The sequence below is a fragment of the Fundulus heteroclitus genome, unplaced genomic scaffold (assembly GCF_011125445.2).
Source record: "Fundulus heteroclitus isolate FHET01 unplaced genomic scaffold, MU-UCD_Fhet_4.1 scaffold_58, whole genome shotgun sequence".
NCBI classification, from domain to species: domain Eukaryota; kingdom Metazoa; phylum Chordata; class Actinopteri; order Cyprinodontiformes; family Fundulidae; genus Fundulus; species Fundulus heteroclitus.
Window position 1 is genome coordinate 1,668,863 of NW_023397011.1, and position 27,346 is coordinate 1,696,208.

The following is a 27,346-nucleotide window of genomic DNA, read 5'->3' on the forward strand; positions in this document are numbered from 1 at the left end:
TCCTCAAAAGCCTGCTGATACTCACAGTGAAAGAATTATTTTGATATCTCTTATACTTTTTCAGCTACAGCGATTTGTTCGGGACCGTTTTCGTAGGATTTCTTAAAATCCTTAAAAATCCCCTTTATATCATAATTTTTTACACCTAAATTAGAATATTTCTAGCAAAAACCGATAGTTTTTCTTGTTCTCCTATCCGTTACGAACTAAACGCTGAAAAAATTCCGTCTCTACCATATACGGATCAGGAGATATGGAGCGTTGCGCGAGGCAAAGTTCTCCATTATAGCCCAATAGGCAGACTCTAACGGTAAGTGTCTGCACTTCTGTAGACGGGCAGCTGCAGGTGTGTCAGTGAGTTTCCATGACGATGGAATTCTGAGGGCCAGAGGGAGAGGCTCTATTCGGATAGAATGGCAACTTTCAACACTCACTGCAGTTGCTGTGAGTAATGTAGCAATCTGAAATTCGCACAGTCACTTCCTCTTGACATTTTAAAATTTTCAAGTGACTTTCAGCGATATGTCACTTTTCTGTCCCATTTTGGATTTCACATGCTTTCCTATTGGGCCTTTGCTTCCAACAGGACCTGGCATGATGCCCAGACACAACCCAATTGGCCAATACAGCACCACCCACCTGTGGGAAATGGCACTACTGACCATTTTGGTCAAATGTTGAGTTCTGGGCCAAAATGTGGTGAGGCTGAGTTGCTAAAGGAGGCCAATCTGACCCATGAACTTTGGTCACGTTTGGTGACATTAAGTATTGGCACCCCTTTTTGAGGCACTTCCCAGTACAGGATTTGGACCAAACTGACAGAGTACAATCACCCGGTGATACTGAACACAACCATGCTAGCGGCTAACGGTTAGCATGTTGCTAACCAGAAGTAGCTTTAGAAAGGTCCTACCAACTTCTGCTTAGCCGGGGTTGTTCTGCCTTTACAGACAAATAGAGGGCTACAAATAGAGAGTCTCCATGACAACCCTTTTAGCCAGAGGCTTCTAGGAGGTCCATTGACTTAACATGGCACCTTTCGAAGGGCACTGTGGGTGCTGTGAAGACCGTAGGAAGCAGAAATTTGCAGTGTTACTCCCCGTTAGTATTTTTGACGGTACCACGAGGCAGGCGCCTTGCTAAATTTCTTCAGAATTTTTTAGATGTTCTTAATCTTCAAATTCTTCAATTTTTCAAATTCCTTCAAATTTGTTCAAATTCTCCAAATTTCTTCAAGTTTGTCAAATTCTTCAAATTTTTCAAATTCCTTCAAATTTTTTGAAAATTTTCAAATATTTCAAATTTCTTCAAATTCTTCAAATTTTTCAAATTCCTTCAAACTTTTTCAAATTCTCCAAATTTCTTCAAATGTTTCAAATTCTTCAAATTTTTCAAATTCTTCAAATTTCTTCAAATGTTTCAAATTCTTCAAATTTTTAAAATTCTTCAAATTTCTTCAAATTTTTCAAACTTCAAAATCCTTCAAATTCTTCTATTTCTTTCAATTCTTCAAACTTTTTCAAATTCTTCAAATCTGATTTCAATGTTTTCTGCATCTTCTGCTCAAGCATTCTGCAGATTAGCATTCTCACTGCTGTTTCGCAGGAACAGCCTTTTCTAGTTTATTTTATTTTATTACTTTTTCCTTAACGGACCCAGTCGAATGCAGGAAATTATTTTATATTCCGACCCTTCTTCAAAAAAAGCGTGTCATGCTAAATTAGCCTGAGCTAACGCTTTACTCTTCAAATGTTAAATAAAACATAACAGCAAATAATGAGGAGGTCCCTGGTTGGTCACCGCATTTATCAGCCAAATTGCTGGAAGCCAGGCAATAAACGCTGAAAGGTGACATGGCCACAGGTGGAAATAATTCATTAATTAACTGCAGGAGCAGCGACAGCCCCCTTACCGATGGAAGTTGTTAGATGTTCTATCCGCTGAACTTGCTGACCTGCTGGTTTGCGTAAACACAAAGAAAACCTTTGACCACCGCTACTTTCATTCATGCATCTGTGGCCAGTTTGAGATGTTCTTCCAAAAGTTATAATGATGAGCACAGATGAAGCTCAGTCTGGCAATGCTCGCTTTGCAAAGACCTGCCCTACTCTCTTTCTGATTGGCTAATGTCCCAGCTTTGCCAGGTTTCATTGGTTGAGAGCAGCTTCAGTTTAAAACCTTGAATAAAAAGTGTAGACGGAACAATTTGTGCTAATTTTCCAAATGACGGAAATCCGTCGCAGCGACGGAGAACTTTAACCCCTGTATTATTATTATTATTAGTAGTAGTATCAGTAGTAGTAGTAGAAGTAGTAGTATCAGTAGTAGCAGTTGCAGGGAACTTTTTTACAGTAGCAGACCACACACTATCAGGTAGGAGGGTGCCCTTATGCCCCGGAGGGGAGAATTTTGAAAAATAGAGTCTCCCTGACGTATTTTGGAAGCTTTCAAGACAGGTGATTTATTTAAACAATAGAGTCAGAGTGCATGTTTCAAATTGAATAAAAGGCAAAAAATGTGAATGATCAATTCTTCAAAAACAACCTTTGTTTTTTATTATTATTCTTAAAACATTTTTTCACATGATGTTATCATCATGTTTTAAAAAGGTAAGGTAATCCCCATTTGCATAAAATTAGTTTCATTTGAATTACTAGCACCACATAACACAGATCAGATTAAGTGAGGTCTATTCATCTTATTATTATTACAGTTCTGTTCTAAAAACAACCGTAACATTTCTTCACGAACAAAGTCAAATTTTTATGATAAAAATACAGGGTTGGAATTTGAAATTGAATTTACATGTTGAAATTATTTCAGTCATATCGCTCTTTCGAAATCTCTTATCTCAGTTTAATTTCACTTGCACTCATCACACACGATATCATATCATCGGTGAGGATTCTAGAGACGAACACAAAATGCATCCCCTGAAAAACTTTGATAATTTGCTGCTGTAATATTATATTATATGTAATATTATAGATTTTTCAGAATAAAAAGCTAACAGATGTGCATAATTAAAAAATATCAGAAATACAATTATAGAGCATTCAGTATTGTAAGAAAGCCTACACTGTTTCTGGATAAATACATCACTGTATGAGTTAAGTTCTATTCCGTTTTATGCCTCTTTCTTTGTAAGTTTGAAATGTCCCATGCTCCTGAATGCACTATAGCTTTCTGACACTCGCGAAGGCATCACACTGGTCTATGAACGCTGTGCTGTGTAGATGCACGTTTGAGCTTTCGCTTAAGACAAAGCTTCTAAACTCACGTCGGCTCTCACGGTTTATTGCTGTGTGTGAATGACAAGAGACCACAACAAATAAATCAGCCGTACCTCGGATAAAAACTTTGGATTTAACGTTGTTCATAACACCCGTAGCCCTGCGACAGACTGGCGACCTGTCCAGGGTGAACCCCGCCTCTCGCGGTGGGAAAATAACAACAGTTTTTTTCCCACAAGAGGTTTAATAAAACGTTTTGATATCATTCATTTAAGAACAAGTAACTGCGTTGGTCACATTTTAATCTGTTTTCTTCGTCGATATTCAGTTGTACAGAGCGAGGCGCGCTCCCGCGACAGGGGATGCATTATCTCGGCAGGCATGCACTTTTCGGCATAACACCAGTCTGTGTTTTGATCGGAAAAGTAGCATCTTGGTTGGAACAAGGAACCCAATCACTCGTTAATGTTGCTCTCAGTGGACACAGATGCAAAGGTGATTTTTGGGATGTATAATCGGGGAAATGTAGGCGGCGGCAAAAGCTGCTATAGACGGCGATTTGCTGCCGTTGACCGGCTACTTTTTACTGCCCTGTAGTTGTAGTAGTATTATCAATAGTAGTAGAAGTAGTAGTAATAGTATCAATAGTAGTAGTATCAATAGTAGTAGAAGTAGTAGTAGTAGCATCAGTAGTATTAGTATCAGTAGTAATAGTAGTAGTAGTATTAGTAGTATCAGTAGTAGTAGCAGCAGTAGTATTAGTAGTAGTATCAGTAGTAGTAGTAGTAGTAGTAGTAGTAGTATCAGTAGTAGTAATAGTAGTATCAGTAGGATCAGTAGTAGTCACAGTTGTAGTAGTATCAGCAGCAGTAGTAGTATTAGTATCAGTAGGAGTAGGATCTGTTGTAGGAGTAGTATCTGTTGTAGTAGTAGTATTAATATCAATTGTATCAGAAGAATTAGAAGGAATTTGAAAATTTTTCAAAATTTGGAAAAATCTGAACCATTTGAACAATTAGAATTAGAAAAAATTGAAGGATTCTCCATTAATTTTCAATGAGAGCAAAAACTCACAAAAAGTTGAATATTTTAAGTATTATAAAAGTTATAATTACCAAAAGTCACAGCAGTAATGTCCTGAAGGAGCTGAACGTTTTGATACCAGAATGGTTGAAATCAGTTGAAAAATGCGGAACTAGTTAGAAGTCAAAAAACGTACGGAATAACTAGAAAAAGCTGTTCCTGCGTAACAGCGAGTGAGAATGCTAGTCTGCAGAATGATTGAGCAGAAGATGCAAAAAACATTGAAATCAGATTTGAAGAAAAATAAGAATTTGAAGAATTTCAAAAATTTGAAGAATTTAAAACATTTGAAGAATCTGAAAATTTTCAAAAACTGAAGGAATTTGAAAATTTTGAAATTTGTTTGAAGGAATTTGGAGAATTTGAAAAACTTTGAAAAACATTTAAGAATTTGAAAATTTTTAAAAATTTGAAGAAATTTGAAATTTTTTTCAATTTTCAAAAATTTTAAGGTGTCATGATTTGTTTACCGAAGAACTCAGGAAGCGCACATGGGACTAAAGTTTAAGAGTTTTTATTTAAAGCAAGTGTGCTGAATGGCGGATGATGAAGACCGGAGGTTCGGGGCTGCAGAAGGTCAGGGATGTAGGTGATGGCGGGAGCTGACGGCCCGGAGAGAGAGAGTCCACAATCACTAGGTGCTGCTCGGCTAGCAGGCCTCATAGCAACACCAGGACTCAGGGCGGCTAGTCAGGTTAGCAGTTATCAGGAGACACCAGGACACAGAGCAGAGCTTCACCAGAGCAGCTTGACAGGTTAGCAGTTCTCAGGAGACACCAGGACACAGAGCAGAGCTTCACCACAGCAGCTTGACAGGTTAGCAGTTCTCAGGAGACACCAGGGCACAGAGCAGAGCTTTTCCGGAGCAGCTAGTCAGGTTAGCCGTTCACAGGAGACACCAGGGCACAGAGCAGAGCTTCTCCAGAGCAGCTTGTCAGATTAGAAATTCACCGAAGACACCTGGACAAAGAGCAGAGCTTCTCCAGGAACGAACAGCAGAATAAAAAGACTTACAGAGGGACTGGCATGGAGTGGTGGATAGCAGAAGACGACCCAGTGCTGAACTGAAGGCAGAGGGAGGTTTAAATAGAGCACTTAACAGGTGGAACAAGAGTCTGACTAATTAACTAGTAAATGTTAACAGGTGTGACTGACTGCTGAGGAGGTGAAGTGAAGATGACAGAAAACAACTGATGACAATGAAAACTAACAATAAATAAAGTCAAACCTAACCCAAAAAAGATGACAAAATGAAAATAACAGAAAAACAAAGCCAAACCAAAACTCAACCATGACAGAAGGATTTGAAGAATTTGAAGATTAGGAACAATTAGAAGAATTGGAAGTATAGGAAGAATGTGAAGAATTTGAAGAATGTGAAGAATTTGAAGCAATTTGAAGCAATTTGCATTGATTTCAATGGGAACAGCCAAAAAAAAATTGCACAAAAAGTGAAATATTTTAAAAAGTGTAAAAGGTAGCATAACCATGAGATATAGCAGGCATGCCAGAAGCGAGCCGAACATTTTGATACCAAAATTGTTGAAATTGGTTGAAAAAAAAATTATTATCATAACGGGAATTCGAACCTAGCGCCTCAGAGTGAAAGGCAGGCATTTTAACCACTGTACTAAACAGTAGACATAGAAATATGGTCAACATCTGAAGACTTCGAACAGTTTGGACTACCTGAACAGTTTCAAAAATGACAAAAATTTGAAATATTTGAAGAATTTGAAATATTTTAAGTATTTAAATTATTAGGGCTGGGCAACGATTAAAATATTTAATCGCGATTAATCGCATAATTTGCCTGATTAATCATGATTAATCGCATTGTATTTACAAACTCCAAGAATTAATTCAAAAGTAGTGTAAAAGAGCACTTTTATTTTAATGTTCTGCTGCCATATCAATAAAAGTGTTGTAACATTTGTAACACTTATCAGTAACACATATTTAGTGTAAAGCTCAACTTAAACATGTAAAACAAAAAATAGCAATAATAATAAATTAAAGCTTATTGCTACTGACAATTTATGGTGGAAAAATCTACCAAAAACAGGCAATTTCTGAGGTAACCGCAGGGAGCAGCATTACCATTTTATGTTCAATACCAAAGTTTAACTTGGCAGTGGTTTCAACTAACTTGTTTCTGTCATATTCGTTGCTGGAAGAACTTTAAACTGAAATGCTTGCTAACTCGATATGCTTTCATGTTTATTTGACGTTAACACGCAGTTTTTGTTGTTGCTTTCTCGCGTGCATATAGTGAATGGCAGGGGAAAAACAGGCAAAAATACATGGATACTTTGAAGCGAGAAGCGACTTCACCGACGACGTCGATGCAGACCCCGCTCCGCTCCGCACAAAACTTGTTCCGGCAGCCAACTCACCGCCTCGCCTAAGCAAATTTCTGCGGGAAACACCGCCTTCCCCATGTCGGCTTTGTTTTTTTCCGGCCAGCACCTTTCTTCCTCTTTGAATCCGCGGCTGGGCTGACGGCGAGGTAATTGCCGCATTATCGCCACCTACTGTTCTGATTCAAACCTCTACACCGCAGCAACAGACCTTCACAAAATAAAAGCATGTGAGCAACATGTGTTAACACGCATTAAAGTAAATATCGCCGTTAATAGTCTAATGAATTAACGCGAACTTAACGCGTTAACTTGCCCAGCCCTATAAATTATTTGAAGAATGTGAAGAATTTGAAGGAATTTGAAGGATTTGAAGAACTTAGAAGTTGAAGGAATTTGCATTGATTTCAATGGGAGCAACCAAAAACGCACAAAAAGTGAAATATTTTAAAAAGTATAAAAGTTAGCATAACCATGAGTCATAGCAGGCATGCCGGGAACGAGCCGAACGTTTTGACACCAAAATTGTTGAAATTGGTTGAAGTATGCGGGAGTAGACGCCGACGGAATAATAATAATAACTAGAAAAAGCTGTTCCTGCGTAACATCGAGTGAGAATGCTAATCTGCAGAATGATTGAGCAGAAGATGCAGAAAACATTGAAATTAGACTTGAAGAATTTGAAAAAAATTAGGAATTTGAAGAATTTGAAAAATTTTAATAAAATTGAGGTTTGAAATATTGGAAGAAATTTAAAGAATTTAAAAATTTTTAATAAATTTGGAGAATTTAAATATTTGAAGGAATTTGAAAATTTTGAAGAATTTGAAGAAATTTGGAGAATTTGAAATATTTAAAGAAATTTGAAAAATTTGAAAATTTGAAAAAAATTTGAAAAAAATTTGAATGAATTTGAAAAATTTGAAAATATTTGAATGAATTTGAAAAATTTGAAGAATTTGAAAAAATTCAAGAATTTGAAAAATTTAAAGAAATTTGAAAAATTTGAAGGAAATTGAAAAATTCGAAGAATTTGAAACATTTGAAGTAATTTGGAGAATTTGAAAAAATTTGAAGGAATTTGAAAAATTTGAAGAATTTGAAATATTTGAAAATTTTCAGAAAATTTGAAGTAATTTGAAAAATTTGAATTTGACAAGTTTGAAGAATTTGAAAATTTTGAAGAAATTTGAAGGAATTTTAAAAATTTGAAAAATAAAAAAAAATTTAAGAATTTGAAGATTAAGAACAACTAGAAAATTTCTGAAGAAATTTAGCAAGGCGCCTGCCTCGTGGTACCGTCAAAAATAGCAACAATAAGTAACACTGCAAATTTCAGCTTCCTACGGTCTTAACATCTCCGCAGCGGCCGTTGAAAAGTGCCATGTTAAGTCAATGGACCTCTTAGGAGCCTCTGGCTAGCAGTGTTGTCATGGAAACTCCCTCACAACTCTAGCCCTCTGTCTGTAAAGGCAGAAGAACGCTGGCTAAGCAGAAGTTGGTAGGACCTTCCTAAAGCTACTTCCAGTTAGCAACATGCTAACCATTAGCCGCTAGCATGGTTGTGTTCAATATCACCGGGAGATTGTACTCTGTCAGTTTGGTCAAAATCCTGTACTGGGATGTGCCTCAAATAGGGAGAAAATATGTTGTTTATAACGTTGCCATGGTAACTCAAAATGGTGGGTGGTACAAAAAAGTACTTCATAAAATTGTCAGGATGCAGCTTATTGGCTGCATGCTGAGCCTCTCTCCCTCTCTCTTGTTCCTGCGCAGCCTGATCGGTTTCACCTGGTAGGCTGCAATTAACCCGCAACTGCTTCCACCTGTTTCCACCACTTTATAAGACTCACCTCTTTCTGTTCCTGTCGCCGGTCCATAGCGTTCACTCCCGCTCAGTCTCTGCCAGTATCCTTGTCTGCGCCGTTTTGTTACCGTCAGCTTGAAGACTCCTGTCAACCTGGTTTTTGTTACAGTCAGCCCATAGACTTTCCGTCAGTTTGTTTTCTTCAGAACACGGCTCCGAGACGTTCTGCTCTCCAGAACACGGCTCCGATGTTCAGCTCTCCACTGCACGGCTCAGACGTTCTGCTCTCCAGTGCAAGGCTCTGATGTTCAGCTCTCCACTGCACGGCTCTGATGTTCTGCCCTCCAGTGCACGGCTCTGATGTTCAGCTCTCCACTGCACGGCTCAGACGTTCTGCCCTCCAGTACACGGCTCTGATGTTCGGCTCTCCACTGCACGGTTCAGACGTTCTGCTCTCCGGTGCTCTGCTCAGATGTGTTGCTCTCCAGTGCTCGGCTCTGATGCTCTGCTCTCCAGTACTCGGCTCAGATGTTCTGCTCTCCAGCACTCGGCTCAGATGTTCTGCTCTCTAGTGTTCGGCTCCAGAGTTCCTCCCGGTCAGTCTCTCCACACTCCTCCTGCCGGCCAGCTTCTACACCCTACACCTCCGTATGTTGAAAGACTCTGGTCTCATCATCCATCTTCCTCCGGTGCTTAAGTCGCTGTCTGTGCCCGTTCCTTCTCTTTGGCGTTAAGTACGCCCGTTCTTCCCTTTGGCGTTTCCATACGCCCGTTCCTTCCCCTTGGCGTTTCCATACGCCCGTTCCTTCCCCTTGGCGTTTCCATACGCCCGATCCTTCCCCTTGGCGTTTCCATACGCCCGATCCTTTTTGGCGTTTCCATACGCCCGATCCTTCCCTTTTGGCGTTTCCATACGCCCGATCCTTCCCTTTTGGCGTTGTGTACGCCCGATCCTTCCCTTTTGGCGTTGTGTACGCCCGATCCTTCCCTTTGGCACTGTGTTGCGCCCGTTCCTTCCCTTTGGCGCTGTGTTGCGCTCGCTCTTTCCCCCGGCGCTGTCAAGCGCTCGCCCTTTCCCCCGGAGCAGTCAAGCGTTCGTGCCTTTCCCTGATGTGCCGCGCCCTGGTTGTGCTTTGGCACATCAGTGTTCTCTAGCTCCTTGGTTCCCCCGTGTTCTTTGGCTCCTTGATTCCCCGCTGTTCTCTAGTTCCTTGGTTCCCCAGTGTTCTCTAGTTCCTTGGTTCCCCGGTGTCCTCTGGCCCCTTTGGTTCCGGTGTTCTCTGGCCCCTTTGGTTCCGGTGTTCTCTGGCCCCTTTGGTTCCCGGTGTTCTCTGGCCCCTTTTGGTTCCTCGTGTTTGCTGGCTCTTTGGTCCCTCAGTGTTCGGTTTCGACGCTTGCCCGCCTTCCTGGGCCCCCTCCACCCGCCCGGCGTGGGGGATTCTGGGCCGTCCGGTGTCCGGCCTTGGGGGGGGGGGGGGTGTACTGTCAGGATGCAGCTTATTGGCTGCATGCTGAGCCTCTCTCCCTCTCTCTTGTTCCTGCGCAGCCTGACAGGCTGCAATTAACCCGCAACTGCTTCCACCTGTTTCCACCACTTTATAAGACTCACCTCTTTCTGTTCCCGTCGCCGGTCCATAGCGTTCACTCCCGCTCAGTCTCTGCCAGTATCCTTGTCTGCGCCGTTTTGTTACCGTCAGCTTGAAGACTCCTGTCAACCTGGTTTTTGCTACAGTCAGCCCATAGACTTTCCGTCAGTTTGTTTTCTTCAGAACACGGCTCCGAGACGTTCTGCTCTCCAGAACACGGCTCCGATGTTCAGCTCTCCACTGCACGGCTCAGACGTTCTGCTCTCCAGTGCAAGGCTCTGATGTTCAGCTCTCCACTGCACGGCTCTGATGTTCTGCCCTCCAGTGCACGGCTCTGATGTTCAGCTCTCCACTGCACGGCTCAGACGTTCTGCCCTCCAATACACGGCTCTGATGTTCGGCTCTCCACTGCACGGTTCAGACGTTCTGCTCTCCAGTGCTCTGCTCAGATGTGTTGCTCTCCAGTGCTCTGCTCTGATGCTCTGCTCTCCAGCACTCGGCTCAGATGTTCTGCTCTCCAGCACTCGGCTCAGATGTTCTGCTCTCCAGTGTTCGGCTCCAGAGTTCCTCCCGGTCAGTCTCTCCACACTCCTCCTGCCGGCCAGCTTCTACACCCTACACCTCCGTCTGCTGAAAGACTCTGGTCTCATCATCCATCTTCCACACCATTCAATAAAACTCACTCATAAGAACTGACTCTGTGTGTGCGTGCCTTGTCCGGGTTCATCCCAGAAAAATATCATAACAAAAATAAGATAAGATAGTCTTTATTGATCTCACAATGGAGAAATTCACTCGTCACATCGGCTCATACAAGAAGGTGCATAGTAGGGAAGGTGCATTCAGTTATATACAGTGAATTTTCATATATACAACGGATCAAAAAGAATACCAAAAAAATACAAAAAAGGAAATAGGAATGGGCATAGGATGTCTCATTTACATTCTTAGTGGTCTACATATATATATATATAAACATATCTATATACTTAAATATATACATATATCTATGCGCTTACATACATACGTACCTACCCGTATATATGTGCATATACATTGTATACATTTGTACATACATACATACATATGTACTGACTTATGTTCAGGTGTTGATAGCAGCAGAAGTCACTACATCAGGATTATTGCACGGGTTGTAGGACAGTGTATTAATTATTTTATTGCACATTAGTTATTGCACCGGTCAGATTTTACAATGCTGCAGTTACAGTGTAGCATTGTATAATCTGGTAGCAGCAGGAATGAATGACCTGCGGTAGCGCTCCTTTTTACAGCCAGGATGTCTAAGTCTTGCACTAAAGGAGCTGCTCAGCTCCTCTACAGTCTGGTGCAGGGGGTGGAAGGTGTTGTCCATGATGGATGTGAACTTGGACAACACCCTCCTCTCAGCTACTTCCTCCACAGAGTCCAGAGAGCAGCCCAGGACAGAAGTGGCCTTCCTCACCAGCTTGTTCAGCCTCTTTCTGTCCCGCTCTGTGCTGCCAGGAGCCCAGCAGACGACAGCGTAGAGGAGGGCTGAGGCCACCACAGAGTCATAGAAAGTTTTTTAGCAGAGGCCTGCTCACTCCAAAGGACCTCAGCCTCCTGAGGAGGTGGAGCCGGCTCTGGCCCTTCTTATACAGGGCGTCTGTGTTGTGAGTCCAGTCCAGCTTATTGTTGACGTGAACACCCAGGTATTTGAAACTCTCCACAGTTTCTATGTCCTGCCCCTGGATGTTCACAGGTGAGTGAGGTGGGGGTCTTCTCCTGAAGTCGATCACCATCTCCTTGGTCTTACTGGTGTTTAAGCACAGATGGTTTTTCTCACACCAGTCCACAAAGTCCATGATGACCGACCGGTACTCCAGCTCGTTCCCTTCAGACACACAGCCCACAATGGCCAAGTCATCAGAGAACTTCTGAAGGTGGCAGCTGTCCGTGTTGTAGGTGAAGTCCGAGGTGTAGAGGGTGAAAAGAAACAGAGACAGAACGGTGCCCTGGGGGGCCCCGGTGCTGCAGAGTGCCACCCCTGACTGACAGCTGTGCAGCCGCACGTACTGAGGGCGGTTAGTGAGGTAGTCCATGGTCCAGTCAGCTAGATGTTTGTCCACCCCAGCGTCCTCCAGCTTCCCCCTCAGCAGCACCGGTCTGATGGTGTTGAAAGCGCTGGAGAAGTCAAAGAACATGACTCTCACAGCGCTCCCAGTGGTCTCCAGGTGGGCGAGCGCCCGTTACAGCAAGTAGATGATGGCATCCTCTACTCTGATGTTGGCTGGTAGGCAAACTGCAGCAAGTCCAGGGTGGGGCTCACCACAGTGCGCAGGTGAGCTAGGATGAGGCGCTCCATGGTCTTCATCAGGTGGGAGGTCAGAGTAACTGGTCTGAAGTGGGCCGGTTCTTTGGCGTGCGGTGTTTTGGGAACCGGTACCACACAGGAGGTCTTCCACAGGGTGGGCACCACCCCCAGGCTGAGGCTCAGGTTGTAGATGTAGCTGAGGACCTCACAGAGCTCCTGTGAGGTCCTCAGCTGCACAGGTCCTCAGCAGCCTGGGGTGGATGCCGTCCGGTCCTGAGGCTTTCCTCTGTTTCAACTTCATCAGCTGACCTATATTGGTGTCACTGTGAGGGGGGAGGAAGATAGGGCTGAAGGTGTGGATAGGTCAGTCGTTGATAGGAGTGGCGGTGGGGGGGATGGTAGGTCTCTGGAGGGCTGGTGATTGGAGACGTGTGGAGAGTTGACGGCAGGGAGGGGGCCAGTGTGGGGGGAGTCGAACGGAGTGAAGAATGTGTTCAACTCATCTGCAGACTTGGTGTCACCGTCTGCAGCCCTGCTGGTCCTCTGCCCGAAGCCGGAGATGTTCTTCAGACCTCTCCACACATCCCTGACATTGTTCTGCGCCAGCTGCTCCTCCATCTTCTTCCCATAATCCTTCTTTGCTGCCCTGATCTTCCACTGGAGCTCCCGCTGGACTCTACGCTGCTCCTGTCTGTCCCCTGAGTAGAAAGCCCTCTTCTTCTGGTTCAGGAGGACTTTCAGCTCAGGGGTCACCCAGCGGGGGTTGTTTGGAAAGCATCGTAGCCGTCGTGTTGGCACGATGCTCTCCACACAGAAGTTCATGTAGTCAGTGATGCATTCAGTCAGGCTGTTGATGTCATCTCCATGAGAGCTTTGGAACATGCTCCAGTCTGTGGTTCTGAAACAGTCCCTCAGCTTCTCACTGGCTTCGTCTGACCAAACTTTCACTGACTTCTTCTGTGCTTTTTGTCTCCTCACCAGTGGAATTTAATGGGGGAGCAGGTAGACGAGGTTGTGGTCTGAGCGTCCCAGAGGGGGGAGGGGGGCGGAGGTGTAGGTGTCCTTAACGTTAGCATAAAAAAGGTCCAGCGTTTTATTGTCCCTTGTTTTACACGTGACGTACTGGGTGAGCGTGGGGAGGGTGGAGCAGAGGGAGGCATGGTTGAAGTCCCCTGTGATCAGCAGTAGAGAGCGGGGGTGCTGTGTTTGCAGATTGTTTACAGCGGCGTGGATCCGCTCACACGCGGCGGCGGCGTCCGCGGAGGGAGGGATGTAAACACAGAGCATGATCACAGGACTGAACTCTCTCGGCAAGTAATAAGGTCTCAAACTCACTGCGAGAAGTTCAACATCCGAGCAGCATATCTGATGCTTCACGTGAACATGCGCCGCGCTACACCACCTCTCATTCACAAACACCGCCAGCCCTCCCCCTCTCTTTTTTCCGCTCCCCGCAAAAGTTCTGTCCGCGCGGATAAGTTTAAAGCCGTCCAGGGAGATCACTGAGTCCGGGACAGATCCATCTAACCACGTCTCCGTGAAGCACATAATGCTAGCATCTCTGTACTTACTTTGGAAACGGTTTAGTGCTGTGAGTTCCTCGGTCTTGTTCCGTAAAGATCTAACGTTTCCCGTGACAACCGATGGTAAATAACCTTTCCTCCGCTTCGTCCTCCCGCCCCAACATCCTCTCCGCCTCCTCCGTATTTCTGCGGGGATGTGTAGTTTCTCAGCGTGGTGATGAACAGGGCCGCAGCGCGAGGAGTCACGTAGTCCGAGAAGCTGGTTCCTCGTGTAGATCAAGGGACGCTCGGAGTTGCGGACAAAGGGATCTCCACTTGCGGCATCGAAATGTGCCGAAAGTAACAAAAATATAATCACTAGAGTTCAAAAAGTTTGTTTCTTCAGGGCATCTAGGCTCAGAATACCCGATCCGGTATTAAATAATATACAAGCAATCCAGAAAACACAATAAAAAGGAGAAAGTAGGAAAAGAAGGGATACCGCCGATGTGACTGGCTGCTGCCAGCGCAGTTCCATCTTGGGATCAGCACACATGTTTTGTTATACACACTGTGGGGATTATAATCTAAAACTCTAAGTCTCCCACACCGGGATTCGATCCGATGACCTCTTGCATGAAAAGCCTGCACTTTCCATCTGAGCTATACTGTAGCCATATGTGGGCATTCATTTCTGGGAACATAAGGGCCTTGGTCCCCCATTGAAAAGCATTGGATGTTTGACACCTCATAGCTTGGAGATGCTTTATGCGACGTAGGCCAAATTTCTTGTGGAGCTTTCTCTCTAAATGAAGTACAGACTCTGTGAAGCAGAAGTTTGTACGAGCTTCCTAGAGCTACATCCGGTTAGCAACATGCTAACAGTTAGCCGCTAACATGGTTGTGTTCAGTATCACCGGGTGATTGTACTCTGTTAGTTTGGTCCAAATCCTGTACTGGGAAGTGCCTCAAATAGGGGTGCCAATACTTAATGTCACCAAACGTGACCAAAGTTCATGGGTCAGATTGGCCTCCTTTAGCAACTCAGCCTTACCAAATCTGGGCCCAGAACTCAACATTTTACCAAAATGGTGTGTAGTGCTCTTTCCCACAGGTGGGTGGTGCTGTATTGGCCAATGGCGTACCGCGCACGTGACGTCACCGACTCAAGAGCAACGCCCCTTTTGCCGCTTAGGTAGGACATACAGGTAGAGAACGCCTGTAGCAACCAGCTATTACACGCACAACAGAACCAGCGATATGACTGACTTTACAGCCGTTAAACTTTCCCAAGACGATGTTCCAGGCGCACTGTTTACTGGTCGCACTGTCGAAGAACACACCAACCTTCAGCTCAAACGATGGCTTGAGTGTCGAGGGCTTAAAAAAAACGGAAAACGGGCCGAGTTGATCAAACGGAAAGCTTTGTTGTTTTTTTTCCTGCGCGGCGATCATGGCGTCATCGCCCGTTTTTTTTGTTTGTAATCACCGTCCAGGGATCGGTATATGTTTAATGTTTGTCTTATTTGAAATGTTTTTGAGTAAGCTACCCTGGTAGCAGGGTATCATGTTAGCGCCTGCTACCATGATAGCCTATATGCTATCATGGTAGCAGGCGCTTCATTATTAACATGTAGGCCACCAAAATACTCTTACCTGTTCACTACTTGATGTCGCTGGAACTGGGTCAGGATGTTCTTCGGTTGGGCCCTTTCCTCCAAGAAAATGCTTGCTACATATGTACGTGAATTTGGTAACTTTTTCCGGGTTGAACTGTTGTGTAGGGCGACCGCACCGGTGTACCCAGCGCACACATTTCTCCTTGGCAGTCTTGAAGAAAACATCCTTCATATGCGGCCGATCAGCGTACCTCGAGTCGCTGTTGCACGTTCCATAGCAACAATGTTTAAAAAACATGGTTTTAGATTTGGAAAAAGCAGTCGTTTACCGAGTAAAACCAAGGGTAACGCACGTATCTTTTACAGCGACACAGCGGCGGACTATGCAAGCTTGCCCTACTGCGTACCACGTGATGTGACGTCATCGTGACGTTACGTTTCTAAAAATAGCTCGCTCGCGGTACGCCATTGGGTCGTGTCTGGTTATCATGCCAGGTCCTGTTGGAAGCAAAGGCCCAATAGGAAAGCATGTGAAATCCAAAATGGGGCAGAAAAGTGACACATGGCTGAAAGTCACTTGAAAATTTTAAAATGTCAAGGGGAAGTGACTGTGCGAATTTCAGATTCCTACATTAATCACAGACACTGCACTGGATGTCAAAAGTTGCCATTCTATCCCAATGCAGCCTGTCCCTCTGGCCCTCAGAGTTCCGTTGTCATCATGGAAACTCGCTGACACCTGCAGCGGGCCATTCTACTGAAGTACAGACACTTTGCTCAAAATAAGTCCCATTGGATTATAAGGAGAACTTTGCCTCGCACAACACTTTATATCTCCTGATCCGTAAATGGTAGAGACGTAATTTTTTCAGCGTTTATTTCGTAACGGATAGGAGAACAAGACAAACTATCGGTATTTGCTAAAAAATATTTTAATTTAGGCGTAAAAAATTATGATATAAAGGGGATTTTTATGGAATTTCAGAAATCCTCTAAAAAGGTTCCCGAACAAATCGCTCTAGCTGAAAAAGTATAAGAGATATTAAAATAATTATTTCACTGTGAGTATCAGCAGGCTTTTGAGGACTATGGAGCTCATTTTTATGTTTGTACAAAAATCGGTGTAGGCACAGCGATGATGTAAAAAAGTGGATGATGTGGAAGAATGAAGCTCCAAAGCGTTTTCAGGATGTTGCACATTCGCTACTCCCAAACAAATTGTTCCTGCAGCAAAACCGTAAAAGTTATCGACAAAATTCTTTTTTAGTGAGTGCCAGAAGGGTCGAGACATGAATGTGTGAAAGTGTGATGCCTGTACATGAAACGGTTTAGGAGTAGCGACGATGTAGAAAAGTGCCTTATTTGGGGAGATGGAAGTTTGATCCTGTTTTAGCATTTTCCCAAAACGCTACTCCCGAACAAATTGTTCCTGCGGCAAAACCGTAACATTCATCGACAAAATTCCTTTTTTGTGAGCGCCAGAAGGGTCTGGACATGAATGTGTGAAAGTCTCATGCCTGTACATAAAACTGTTTAGGAGTTGCGACGATGTGAAAACATGTGTCGCTTGGAAATGTCAGGTGTGATTTTTCACCACATCTCCATAGAAAATCAATAGAGAGCTTTCCGGCTTCGTGGTGCTCTGGGGTGATTTGCGAAAAATCTATAAATGCTACATCGATGATGGTTACATTTCAAGAACCCAGACAAAAATTCCTACGTTTTGATGTATAATTTATGTGAATAGAGTGAAAATTAAGTGAGTGGGAAGAAGTTGTTCAGAGAAGGAAAATCTATAGAATCGTTCATTTAGGCCACTCTAAATAAACTCCCTAGCAACCATAGCAACGCATTCATTTCTCTGAATTTCTTGAAATGCCAAAATTATTTTAAGGAGGTACTATATGAAAATGGGAAAAGATATGAAAAAGCTGAAGTAGCTGAATATAGCTGAAGGTTATTTGAACATTTTAAAAGTTGAATGGTGTTTCTAGCTGAAAGTAGGCTGAAGCAGTAAGCTGTGAAAAAGCTGAAAAATTTGAAGAATTTGAAGGATTCTCCATTCATTTTCAATGAGAGCAAAAACTCACAAAAAGTTGAATATTTTAAATATTATAAAAGTTATAATTACCAAAAGACACAGCAGTAATGTCGTGAACGAGCTGAACGTTTTGATACGAAAATTGTTTAAATCGGTTGAAGTATGCAGGAGTAGTTAGATGCCGAAAAACGTACGGAATAATAATCAAGACCTGAAGGAACGTAATAAGTGAGAATGCTGTATAGCAGAGGTTACGGATTAGCGGACCGCGGTCCGGATCCGGACCCACCTGCTAGCTAATCCGGACCCAACCTGATTTAAAACATTTGTAAATTACTGCATGTTGTCGACAGTATCTAACTTCACTTGCGCCGCTTCTCCTGTTAAGCCGGGCATACACTGTACGAGTTTTTCAGTCGTGGTACTTATATACATCTCAAACTGTGCGACGGAACCGCGGGGTTTAAAAGTTCACCGCTCACGATATGTGTACGGCGCAACGTTTGGACGCGACCGGAGTGCTAACACTGTACGTCCGAACGTAGACAGAAGAAGAAGAAGAAGAAGAAGAAGAAGAAGAAGAAGAAGAAACACCTGGCACCAGGCTGCACGTGACGCAAATTAGCCAATGAGCTGTGTCAGTCAGGGTTGCTGTTGCTAGGTATTTTTAGACACAGCAGGCAAACCTGAGGAAAGCCGGGCGGAGGAAAAAAAGTGACGAAGAGAAAAAGAGAGCAGGGAAAGTTTGGACTGCTGGAAAAAAGCGGTGAACTGGTGAAAGAAAAGGGAAATGTCGTGCTCAAAGATTAGGAAAGTAGACACAGAAAACAGGTCTATTAAGGAAGAATGGACTGACGCGTACCTGTTCGTCTTGCCAGGTGGGAGCACAAAACCTGTCTCATTTGTTCTGAGACAGTCGCTCTCATCAAAAGCAGCAACATCAAGCGACATTACGAAATGAAGCACAGCTCCTTTTCCCAAACATATCCGCTTGCTTCAGCCTTACGTGTTTTATTAAAGATGTGAAAAGTCAGGAAATTATCAATATATCAAACTGCGAAAGATTGTTCTCTAGTTCAAAAAGCACTGTAGATTTTAAAATGGAAAAACTTTCTTTTTTTGTTATTTTTTGTTATTTAAAAAGTAAATGTATAACATGGATGCATAAACACCTGCATTTTAGTTCAGTGTTAAATGCTGTTTAAAGTAACGGATTTTAATTAAAAATGTTTCCGGACCTTTACTGGTTGTTGATTTTCTTAATTCGGACCCCACTGATTTTTAATTAGTGACCCCTGCTGTATAGCATTCAACCTTTAAAATGTTCAAATAACCTTCAGCTATCTTCAGCTTTTTCATATATTTCACCATTTTCATATAGTACCTCAGTGGCGGCTGGTGAAAAGAAATCTTGGTGGGGCTGGCCAATAGATTTCCCTGCCTAACCCAGTACATGCATTTAAATTAAAAGTCGGAAAATTACTACGATTCCACAATAAGCATTTAATTCATAAAAAAAACATTGTTCACAAAGGATTATTTTGGTGGTTTTGTCTTATTAATCCTTTTCACAGACTCATGTCAGAGGGTTTGCATACATTGTACATGTACGTATATTATTACGAAACGAACGTTTACGTCTTGACTTAAATATATATCCTACAGTACCTGTGTAGAGCTTCTAATTGGTGCTGATTGGAAGTGGAGGCAGCTGGCCAGACTGACGGCCACAAACTTCCTCACCTGACAGCCCAAGCTCCACTCCAGCCCAAGCACCAGATGATCAACCCCAGCTGGGAGCAGCTCAGATCAGCTCGGAGGAGCTCAGCTCATTCTTTCTCTCTCTCTCTCTCTCTCTGCCACCTACATCTCTCTTTCCCTCTCCTCTCCAACCAGTTAAATAAATCCCATTTAGGGGCTTCCCTTTGATTTGTTATGGTCCATGAGCCATGCCATAACAAAATAATCTCTCTCTCTCTCTCTCTCTATATATATATATATATATATATATATATATATATATATATATATATATATATATATATATATATATATATATTTATATATATATATATATATATATATATATATATATATATATATATATATATATATATATATATATATATAATTATTCCCCAATGTCTATAGCTCTGATGCCCTCACGGAGTCGATGCAGTTTTGGAGAGACTAAGTCACAAAAACTTGGACATGTAGACCTGTATCTCTCTATCTAATATTAGAAGAATCACATTCTAATATAAACAATATCTTTTGAAAAGTTATCCCTCGAGCCCTGACGTCAATAGTCCGTCGATTTAAACAAAAATACGCCGCACAGTGCTGAGGTATCATTAGTGTGTTCAGCTTGAATCAGCAGGTTAGGGTAGCAGGTTGACCGTCCCAAGATGGCGGCCGTAATTGCTGCCCCGCGACCGTCAATGCGGGGTCTACTCTTATATTATGTCTATGGTTGTAACAACATGAAACCGTCTGGCGCAACAGAAAGTGTAAGTTAGCTATCTTTCTTTGAATTAGAGCTTCCTGACGACTTTGCCTCTGTCGTGAAGGACAGCTGGATCATCAGCTAATATTTTAGTAAAAGGTTCTAACCAACCTTGAATGCGAATTTAACTTTCAATAACGTTTCTGAAGTGTGTTCTTTACGGAAGTATCAGACAATCACACGAAGCTAACTGTTAGCTTGTTAACTTTGAACAGTTGTCCGGGAGGAGATGGCCTTTTGCTCTAGTGGGAACAAACTAATTTGAACGCATGTAAGTCTAGCTATTGTCCTGATATACACAACGCCTGAGCAAAGAGCGTTTCTGATCAATCAGTTCATAAAAGATCGGAGCTTTTCGGTGAGATACTCGCCTTTCTGTAGTTTTCCTGTTGGACACAACAGTCCCGCCCCGGCGAGTGCGTAAACAAACCTCCGCCCACAAAACAGGCGTCAACCCAATGGGACCATGAGAAACCGGGAGTGAAAGGTAAACTCATAGACATAATATAAGAGTAGACCCCGCATTGACTGTCGCTGCGCAGGAATTACGACAGCCATCTTGGTGCGGTCGACTTGCTACCCTAACCTGCTGATTCAAGCTGAACACACTAATGATGCCTCAGCACTGTGCGGCTCATTTTTGTTTAAATCGAGGGACTATTTACGTCAGGGCTCGAGGAATAACTTTTCACAAGTAAGATGAACAGATATCGTTTATATTTTTGATTAGAATGTGATTTTTCTAAAATTAGGCAGAGAGATACAGGTCTACACGTCCAAGTCTTTGTGACTTAGTCTCTCCAAAACCGCATCTGCTCCGTGAAGGCATCAGAGCTTTGTTAGACATTAGTGAATAAACAGTATATATATATATATATATATATATATATATATATATATATATATATATATAGAGAGAGAGAGAGAGAGAGAGAGAGAGAGAGAGAGAGAGAGAGAGAGAGAGAGAGAGAGAGAGAGAGAGAGTTAATTTGCAAAAACAGATAACTCCGTTTTTATAAATTAAAAAAACATACTTTTTATTATTTAGTTAAGGTGATACCAGTCAAACTAACCTACCTGATGAATTTGATCAGGTAAGAGCGACATAACAAAATAATGGCATCTCAAAAATACACCTTCATTAAAAGGACCCCCCCCCCCCCTACACATACACACACACACACACACACACACACACACACACTTACATTTTAGTTTATTTGGCTAAAAACGGAGTTATCTGTTTTTGCAAATGAACTCTTCATATATTGAACCCTCGCTATATCGCGGTTCCCCTTTCACGGTCTCGCTGCTTCATGGATTTGCATTGATGAGCCGTTCATTACAGTTCTCAAACATAATGGTGGCATGTCGGTTTATTCCAAAAATGAGAATCTTCACCAGCATGTCAGTTTATAAGATTCTTTTTGCCCAGAAGAACAACAACTACCGATAACTATGTTTTTTCTCCCTAAAACACACACCTGCACCGCGTATGGAGGACCAAGTCTTCCATAATTAAAAATAAATACAGAAATAAATAAATGCTCAATAAATAAATATGCATACAATTATGTGCCACCAAAAATATAATAAACAAATAAATGTAGGTAGAAAATAAATTATACAGTAAGACAAAATGTATATATCTCCTTTAATTAGCCACTTTATTTATTAATTACTTATTTTTTGAAGTATTTATTTATGTGCATGTTATAATATTTTTGTCTGTTTTATTCTTTCTTTGTATTTTTTTGCCCTATTTATTTCTCCGATGCTATTTATTTCTGCCTGTCCTTTTTACATTTCTGTTTGTCCTTTTTACATTTCTGCCTGTCCTTTTTACATTTCTGTTTGTTGTTTTTACATTTCTGTTTGTCCTTTTTACATTTCTGCCTGTCCTTTTTACATTTCTGTTTCTCGTTTTTACATTTCTGTCTGTCCTTTTTACATTTCTGTTTGCCGTTTTTACATTTCTGTCTCTCCTTTTTACATTTCTGCCTGTCCCTTTTACATTTCTGTATGCATTTCTGCCTCATTATGCAAATGAGGATGGGCTGTGTCTTAAGGGCTCCACTTCTTCCCATTGGTTGGTTAGCATTTTTACTGCATCGGTCAATCTACATGGCTTTTCCAAGCACTAAAGAATTGTTTAGTAATTTCAAACTCAGCAGGCAGACGTTCAGTGGCCGACCTCTTAAGGAAAGCTGCTAATAGACTGGAAGAATTAGAACGCTGTACATTTGGGATCTGAAATGTTTTTCGGTGGTTTCAGATTCGGCTTTCCAGATCAATAACTCATCGGCGGATGATTTATTCTACAAAACAGACACCTCTCCGCAACCACCGCAAGGCAGACACTGAGCTACAACCGTAGTTTCCTCAAAACGAGTCTTAGTCCGTGGGCCAGAATCTGTGGGACGTCTCCTTAAAAAGTTTCGTATGAACTGTCAGACGGCAACTTTCTTCCACCGAGAAAAGTTGCTACACATAGCAGTGATCTCAAAACACCAATGTTCCCACGTTTTCACTTGCACATTAATAAGTTATTGCTGATAAAAAATCTAAACGGTTGCGCTCCGGTCCGAGAGGTCACGTGATTCGATTTTTGCTGCTCAGCCAATCAGATCGCTGTATTGTCAGCTGAGTGCGTTCAATGTGTAAGGTCTTTTAAACATTTGTTTCCAGGCGAAGAAAGCCCAATGATAGCATTTTCTGGCGCCAGGTGGCAAAGATCTTGATGGCAAGGGAAAAGAAATAGCCCAGACCATCCATCATCCATTTTCTAACACGTTTATCCCTGCTGGGTTCGGACCGGTGCCGATCTCCAGCTGTCAATGGGCGAGAGGCGGGGTATAAACTGGACAGGTCGCCAGTCCATCGCAGGGCAGAAATAGCCCAGACTTTTGCTCATTTTGCTGTGATATCACCAAGACCTGCTGCGCTAGGATAGCACAGGCAAACGACTTATCCCCGGCAGAATTTGGATCCCCTGCGTCGGGAGAGTGTTTGAAATCAATAAAAGTTTTAACCTTCAGCTTTGTGAAGTCTAAATATTTTTAAACATCACATTCTAATAAAATGAAATTGATTTTTTAAACTCCTAATACATTGTTCTGTTTTTAAAATCGACATATCTCGTTTTCTTAATATAGTTAATATCTCTATATGGTTCTTGGTTGAATTAAAATCTTATTAAATCTGATAATTTTGGCTGTACCTTTATTCAGTGTTTATTTGATCACACGTGAAATCCGCTTTATATGATCTATTCATGCGGGTCTAGCTACCAAAAAAGAAAAAGAAAAAAGACGAACAAGTTCGTCTTTTTTAAGCAGACAGACATGCGACAATCTAATAACAAAGCTAATATTTTTGTGACACATGTGGAAATGACCACAGAGCCGTTTTCTTTCTCATAACGTGTTATATTGAGTGATCAATCGAGTTTTAACCGACATAGCAATCCCTTACGATCGTACTAACAAGTGTTACATTTTCAGTTTTAACCCACTAACTGAACGATAATGTAACGACACCATTGCTATATTTCGTTAAGAAAAGTAAAACATCTTCATTTCCACGCCGGTTGGAGATGAGGCAGAGTTGACTGGATTTATTCTTCCAGCTGAATGCGCTCCCGACGCAGGGGATCCAAATTCTGCCGGGGATAAGTCGTTTGGCTGTGCTATCCTAGCGCAGCAGGTCTTGGTGATATCACAGCAAAATGAGCAAAAGTCTGGGCTATTTCTGCCCAGCGATAGACTGGCGACCTGTCCAGTTTATACCCCGCCTCTCGCCCATTGACAGCTGGAGATCGGCACCGGTCCGAACCCAGCAGGGATAAGCGTGTTAGAAAATGGATGATGGATGGTCTGGGCTATTTCTTTTTCCTTGCCATCAAGATCTTTGCCAACTGGCGCCAGAAAATACTATTATTGGGCTTTCTTCCTCTGGAAACAAATGTTTATTTTTTTTTTTTTACATTTTTTATTTTTATTAAGTGAGCATTTCAATACAGGGTAGATTCTTTGATGGGATGTACAATGTTACTACTGGCACTCACAATTTTTATTTATTTTTTTTTTTATTTTTTTTTACAAGAATATACCAAGTTGAATAAATTACAACCAACTGAACACACTGGGAAGGTTAGGTCTACATGAAAAAGCAGAAAAAAGTAAATAAATAAAATGTCTACAAAGCAGTTTTGAAATAAAGTGTGTAAGATACAGTATGCCTTAAATACAACTAAGCATTCAAGTAAGATAAAATAAATAACGGCCTTACATGTTCACCTATTCCGTGCTTCTGTCTGTTCAAGACCAGCATATTTAACCCATTTGGCCCACCTCTTAGTGAATATGGTTTTTTGAAGTCGAAGGGAGTAGGTGATCCTTTCCATAAGGTAAATGTCATTTACAATACTTATCCACTCCTGTATTGTGGGTGGGTTGGGGGTGGACCAACGTCTTGTGAGTGTTTTTTTACCAGCCGTTATCAAAATATCAAATAAGTATTCATCAGCTTTCCTGACCTGTAAATCAAAATTTCCTAAAAATAATGTAGAAAATTGCATAGGTAGATTGGTGTTAAATATACCACTTAATACTTTATGAAGCTCTGTCCAAAAGGGTTTGATCACTGGGCATTCCCAAAAGATATGCCAGTGATTGCCTTCCAGGTGTCCGCATTGCCTCCAACACACAGCTTCCCCTCCAGTGAAATGTGTCTTGTTTTGGTGTAAGAAAGAATCGGATCATACACTTCCAACCAAACTCGCGCCATGAATGAGAGCTGGTGCATTTCCACTGGGATTGGCAGACGTCAAGCCAATCCTCCTTAGATATTGTCAGGTTACCCTCCCTCTCCCACTTTCTCCTAACATAATCTGTATTGTGAGTTTTTTTGGACAATAGACCTTTATAAATTCTGGAGATGACGCCCTTGTTTGATTTTCCTTGATAAGCATCAATAAAAAAATTTAATATGGGGTCATTGAGGTCTGTTTCTTTTCTGATATGTTCAAAGCGACTACGCACCTGGAGGAGCCTAAAAAATTCAGTTCGGTCCAGATTATGATCTTCCCTCAATCTATCAAAACTTTTAAATTGTCCCTTTTCTGTAAGAGAATAGTATGTCGTTATCCCTTTCGAAATCCACGATTTGAATCCTTTATCTATTGCATTAGCCCTGAATTCCGGATCATAGGCACACCATTGAATTACTTGTAACCTGTCATTTAGCTTATACTCATCCTTTATCATCTTCCAAATCTTTAACTGCACTTTAATCCATGGATTCTGTACATTATCTATTAGTCCTCCAAGGTGTTTATGAGCTAGTACTGCTTGTATTGGGGGGTCAGTTTGACTTAAGAGTTCTATATTTTTCCATCTAGCTTGAAAGGATGGATTACACAGGTTAACTAGGGGGCGAATCTGAGCTGCATAAAAGTAATCTTTAAAATTAGGTAGTGACATTCCCCCTTGCTCTTTTGGAAGTTGCAAGGTCTTAAGTCTAACCCTGGGTTTTTTACCCTACCAAATAAATCTAGAGATAATCTTATGTAGTTCAGAGAATTGTTTTGGGGGAATTTCCACAGGGAGTGCCTGAAATAAGTAGAGATATCGCGGGAGAATATTCATTCTTACAGAATCAATTCTGTGACTAAGACTAAGAAAAGAAATTGAGTTCCATCTGTGTATGTCGTCTTTAATTTTCACCAAAAGGGGGCCGTAATTTATCTCTGCTAATGTTCGAATTATTTTTGGCAAGTTTATTCCAAGATATTTCAATGACTTTTGGTCCCAATTAAAATGGTATTTCTCTCTAAGTTGCTTTGTGGGTTTATAGTTAATAGTCAAAATTTGTGTCTTTTGTACATTTAATTTATATCCTGAGTAGTTACCAAAGTTTTCTAGGACTGACATTAATTTGGGGAGCGAATCTTGAGGATTACTTAAATAAACCAGTACATCGTCTGCATATAGCGCCACCTTATGGTCTTCTCCATTAATGCAGATGCCTTTAATATTCTGAGTCTGTCTTATCCATAAGGCTAGGGGCTCTATGTAAAGTGCAAATAACAGGGGTGAAATTGGACATCCCTGTCTCGAACCCCGTTCCAGTGTTATGCTGTCAGAGAGGTATCCATTTATTTTTATCCGAGCCGATGGTTTGTTATATAATGTACCGATCCCTTTAATAAAAATGTTATCCAGGCCAAATCTTTCCAAGACTTTATATAAGAAAGGCCAGCTTACCGAATCAAAGGCCTTCTCGGCATCCACACTAACTAAACAGGCTTCAATATTATTGTTTTGGATATGATGTAATATGTGTAAAGATCGCCTAATGTTGTCATGAGTCTGTCTTTGTGAAATAAATCCAGTCTGATCGTTGTGTATAAGATGAGGAAGAACTTTGTCCAGTCTCCTGGCGAGGATAGTTGCGTAAAGTTTGTAGTCCACGTTCAGCACTGAGATTGGCCTGTAAGAACTACACTCTAATTTATTTTTTCCCTCCTTAGGGATAATGGAAATCACCGCCTCACTCCAAGAGCGAGGCATTTTAGCATCTGTTAATGTTGTGTTACAAGCTTGGAGAAGGGTTGGCATTAGTTCAGCTTTAAATGCCTTATACCACTCTGAACAGTAGCCATCTGGGCCAGGTGATTTGTTTGTTTTTAGGTTGGAGATGGCCTTAGTTAACTCCATCTCAGTAATAGGGGCTGTTAATAATTTGTTTTGCTCTTGCGTTATAGATGGTAATTTGAGAGATTTTAAAAAGTCATCAATTTGCTGTTCACCTGCTAATTGGGGTTGTGTATACAACCGCTTGTAGTATTTCCTGAAAGTTTTTTGTATATCCTCTTGTTTATATTGTACAGTTTTAGAGTCCATATCCCTTATTTTGTAAATTGTGCTGTCTGTTCGTTGTTTTTGTAATTTTCTTGACAGGATTTTAAGTGATTTAGCTCCAGACTCATAATAAGTTTGTCTTGTGAGTATCATCTTTTTATCAATTTCCTGTGTGTATATTAGATTTATTTCTTCTCTAACTGTTTTTATTTTACTTAGTGTTTCAGGTTTTTGATCTCTTTTATGTTGTGTCTCAAGATTTTTCAGTGTTTTATTAAGATCTATTAATCGTAATTGTTTTTGTTTCTTTTCATAGGCACAGAATGATATTATTCTCCCTCGCATAACAGCTTTTAAAGTATCCCATACTGTTGCTGAATCAACCTCGCCATTTTCATTTTCTTCAAGAAACCTTTTTATTTCCTCTTTTACTTGCGTTTTAAATCTTGGATT

General features: G+C 41.7%; 1 protein-coding gene across 3 annotated transcripts in view; it reads right to left on the reverse strand.

Moving 5' to 3' along the window:
• Nucleotides 1-20,548, reverse strand: part of LOC105923198 (rho-related GTP-binding protein RhoA-C) — a 101,215-nt gene extending 80,667 nt beyond the window's left edge. Inside the window, exon 1 of one of the 3 annotated variants that reach the window (XM_036133114.1) lies at nucleotides 20,402-20,548. In XM_036133114.1, the coding sequence (XP_035989007.1) occupies nucleotides 20,402-20,533 (132 nt within the window). In that variant the 5' untranslated portion in view covers nucleotides 20,534-20,548. The remainder of the gene's footprint in view (nucleotides 1-20,401) is intronic. The other 2 variants (XM_036133112.1, XM_036133113.1) reach the window with 2 other exon arrangements.
• Between the last annotated feature and the right edge of the window lie 6,798 nt (nucleotides 20,549-27,346).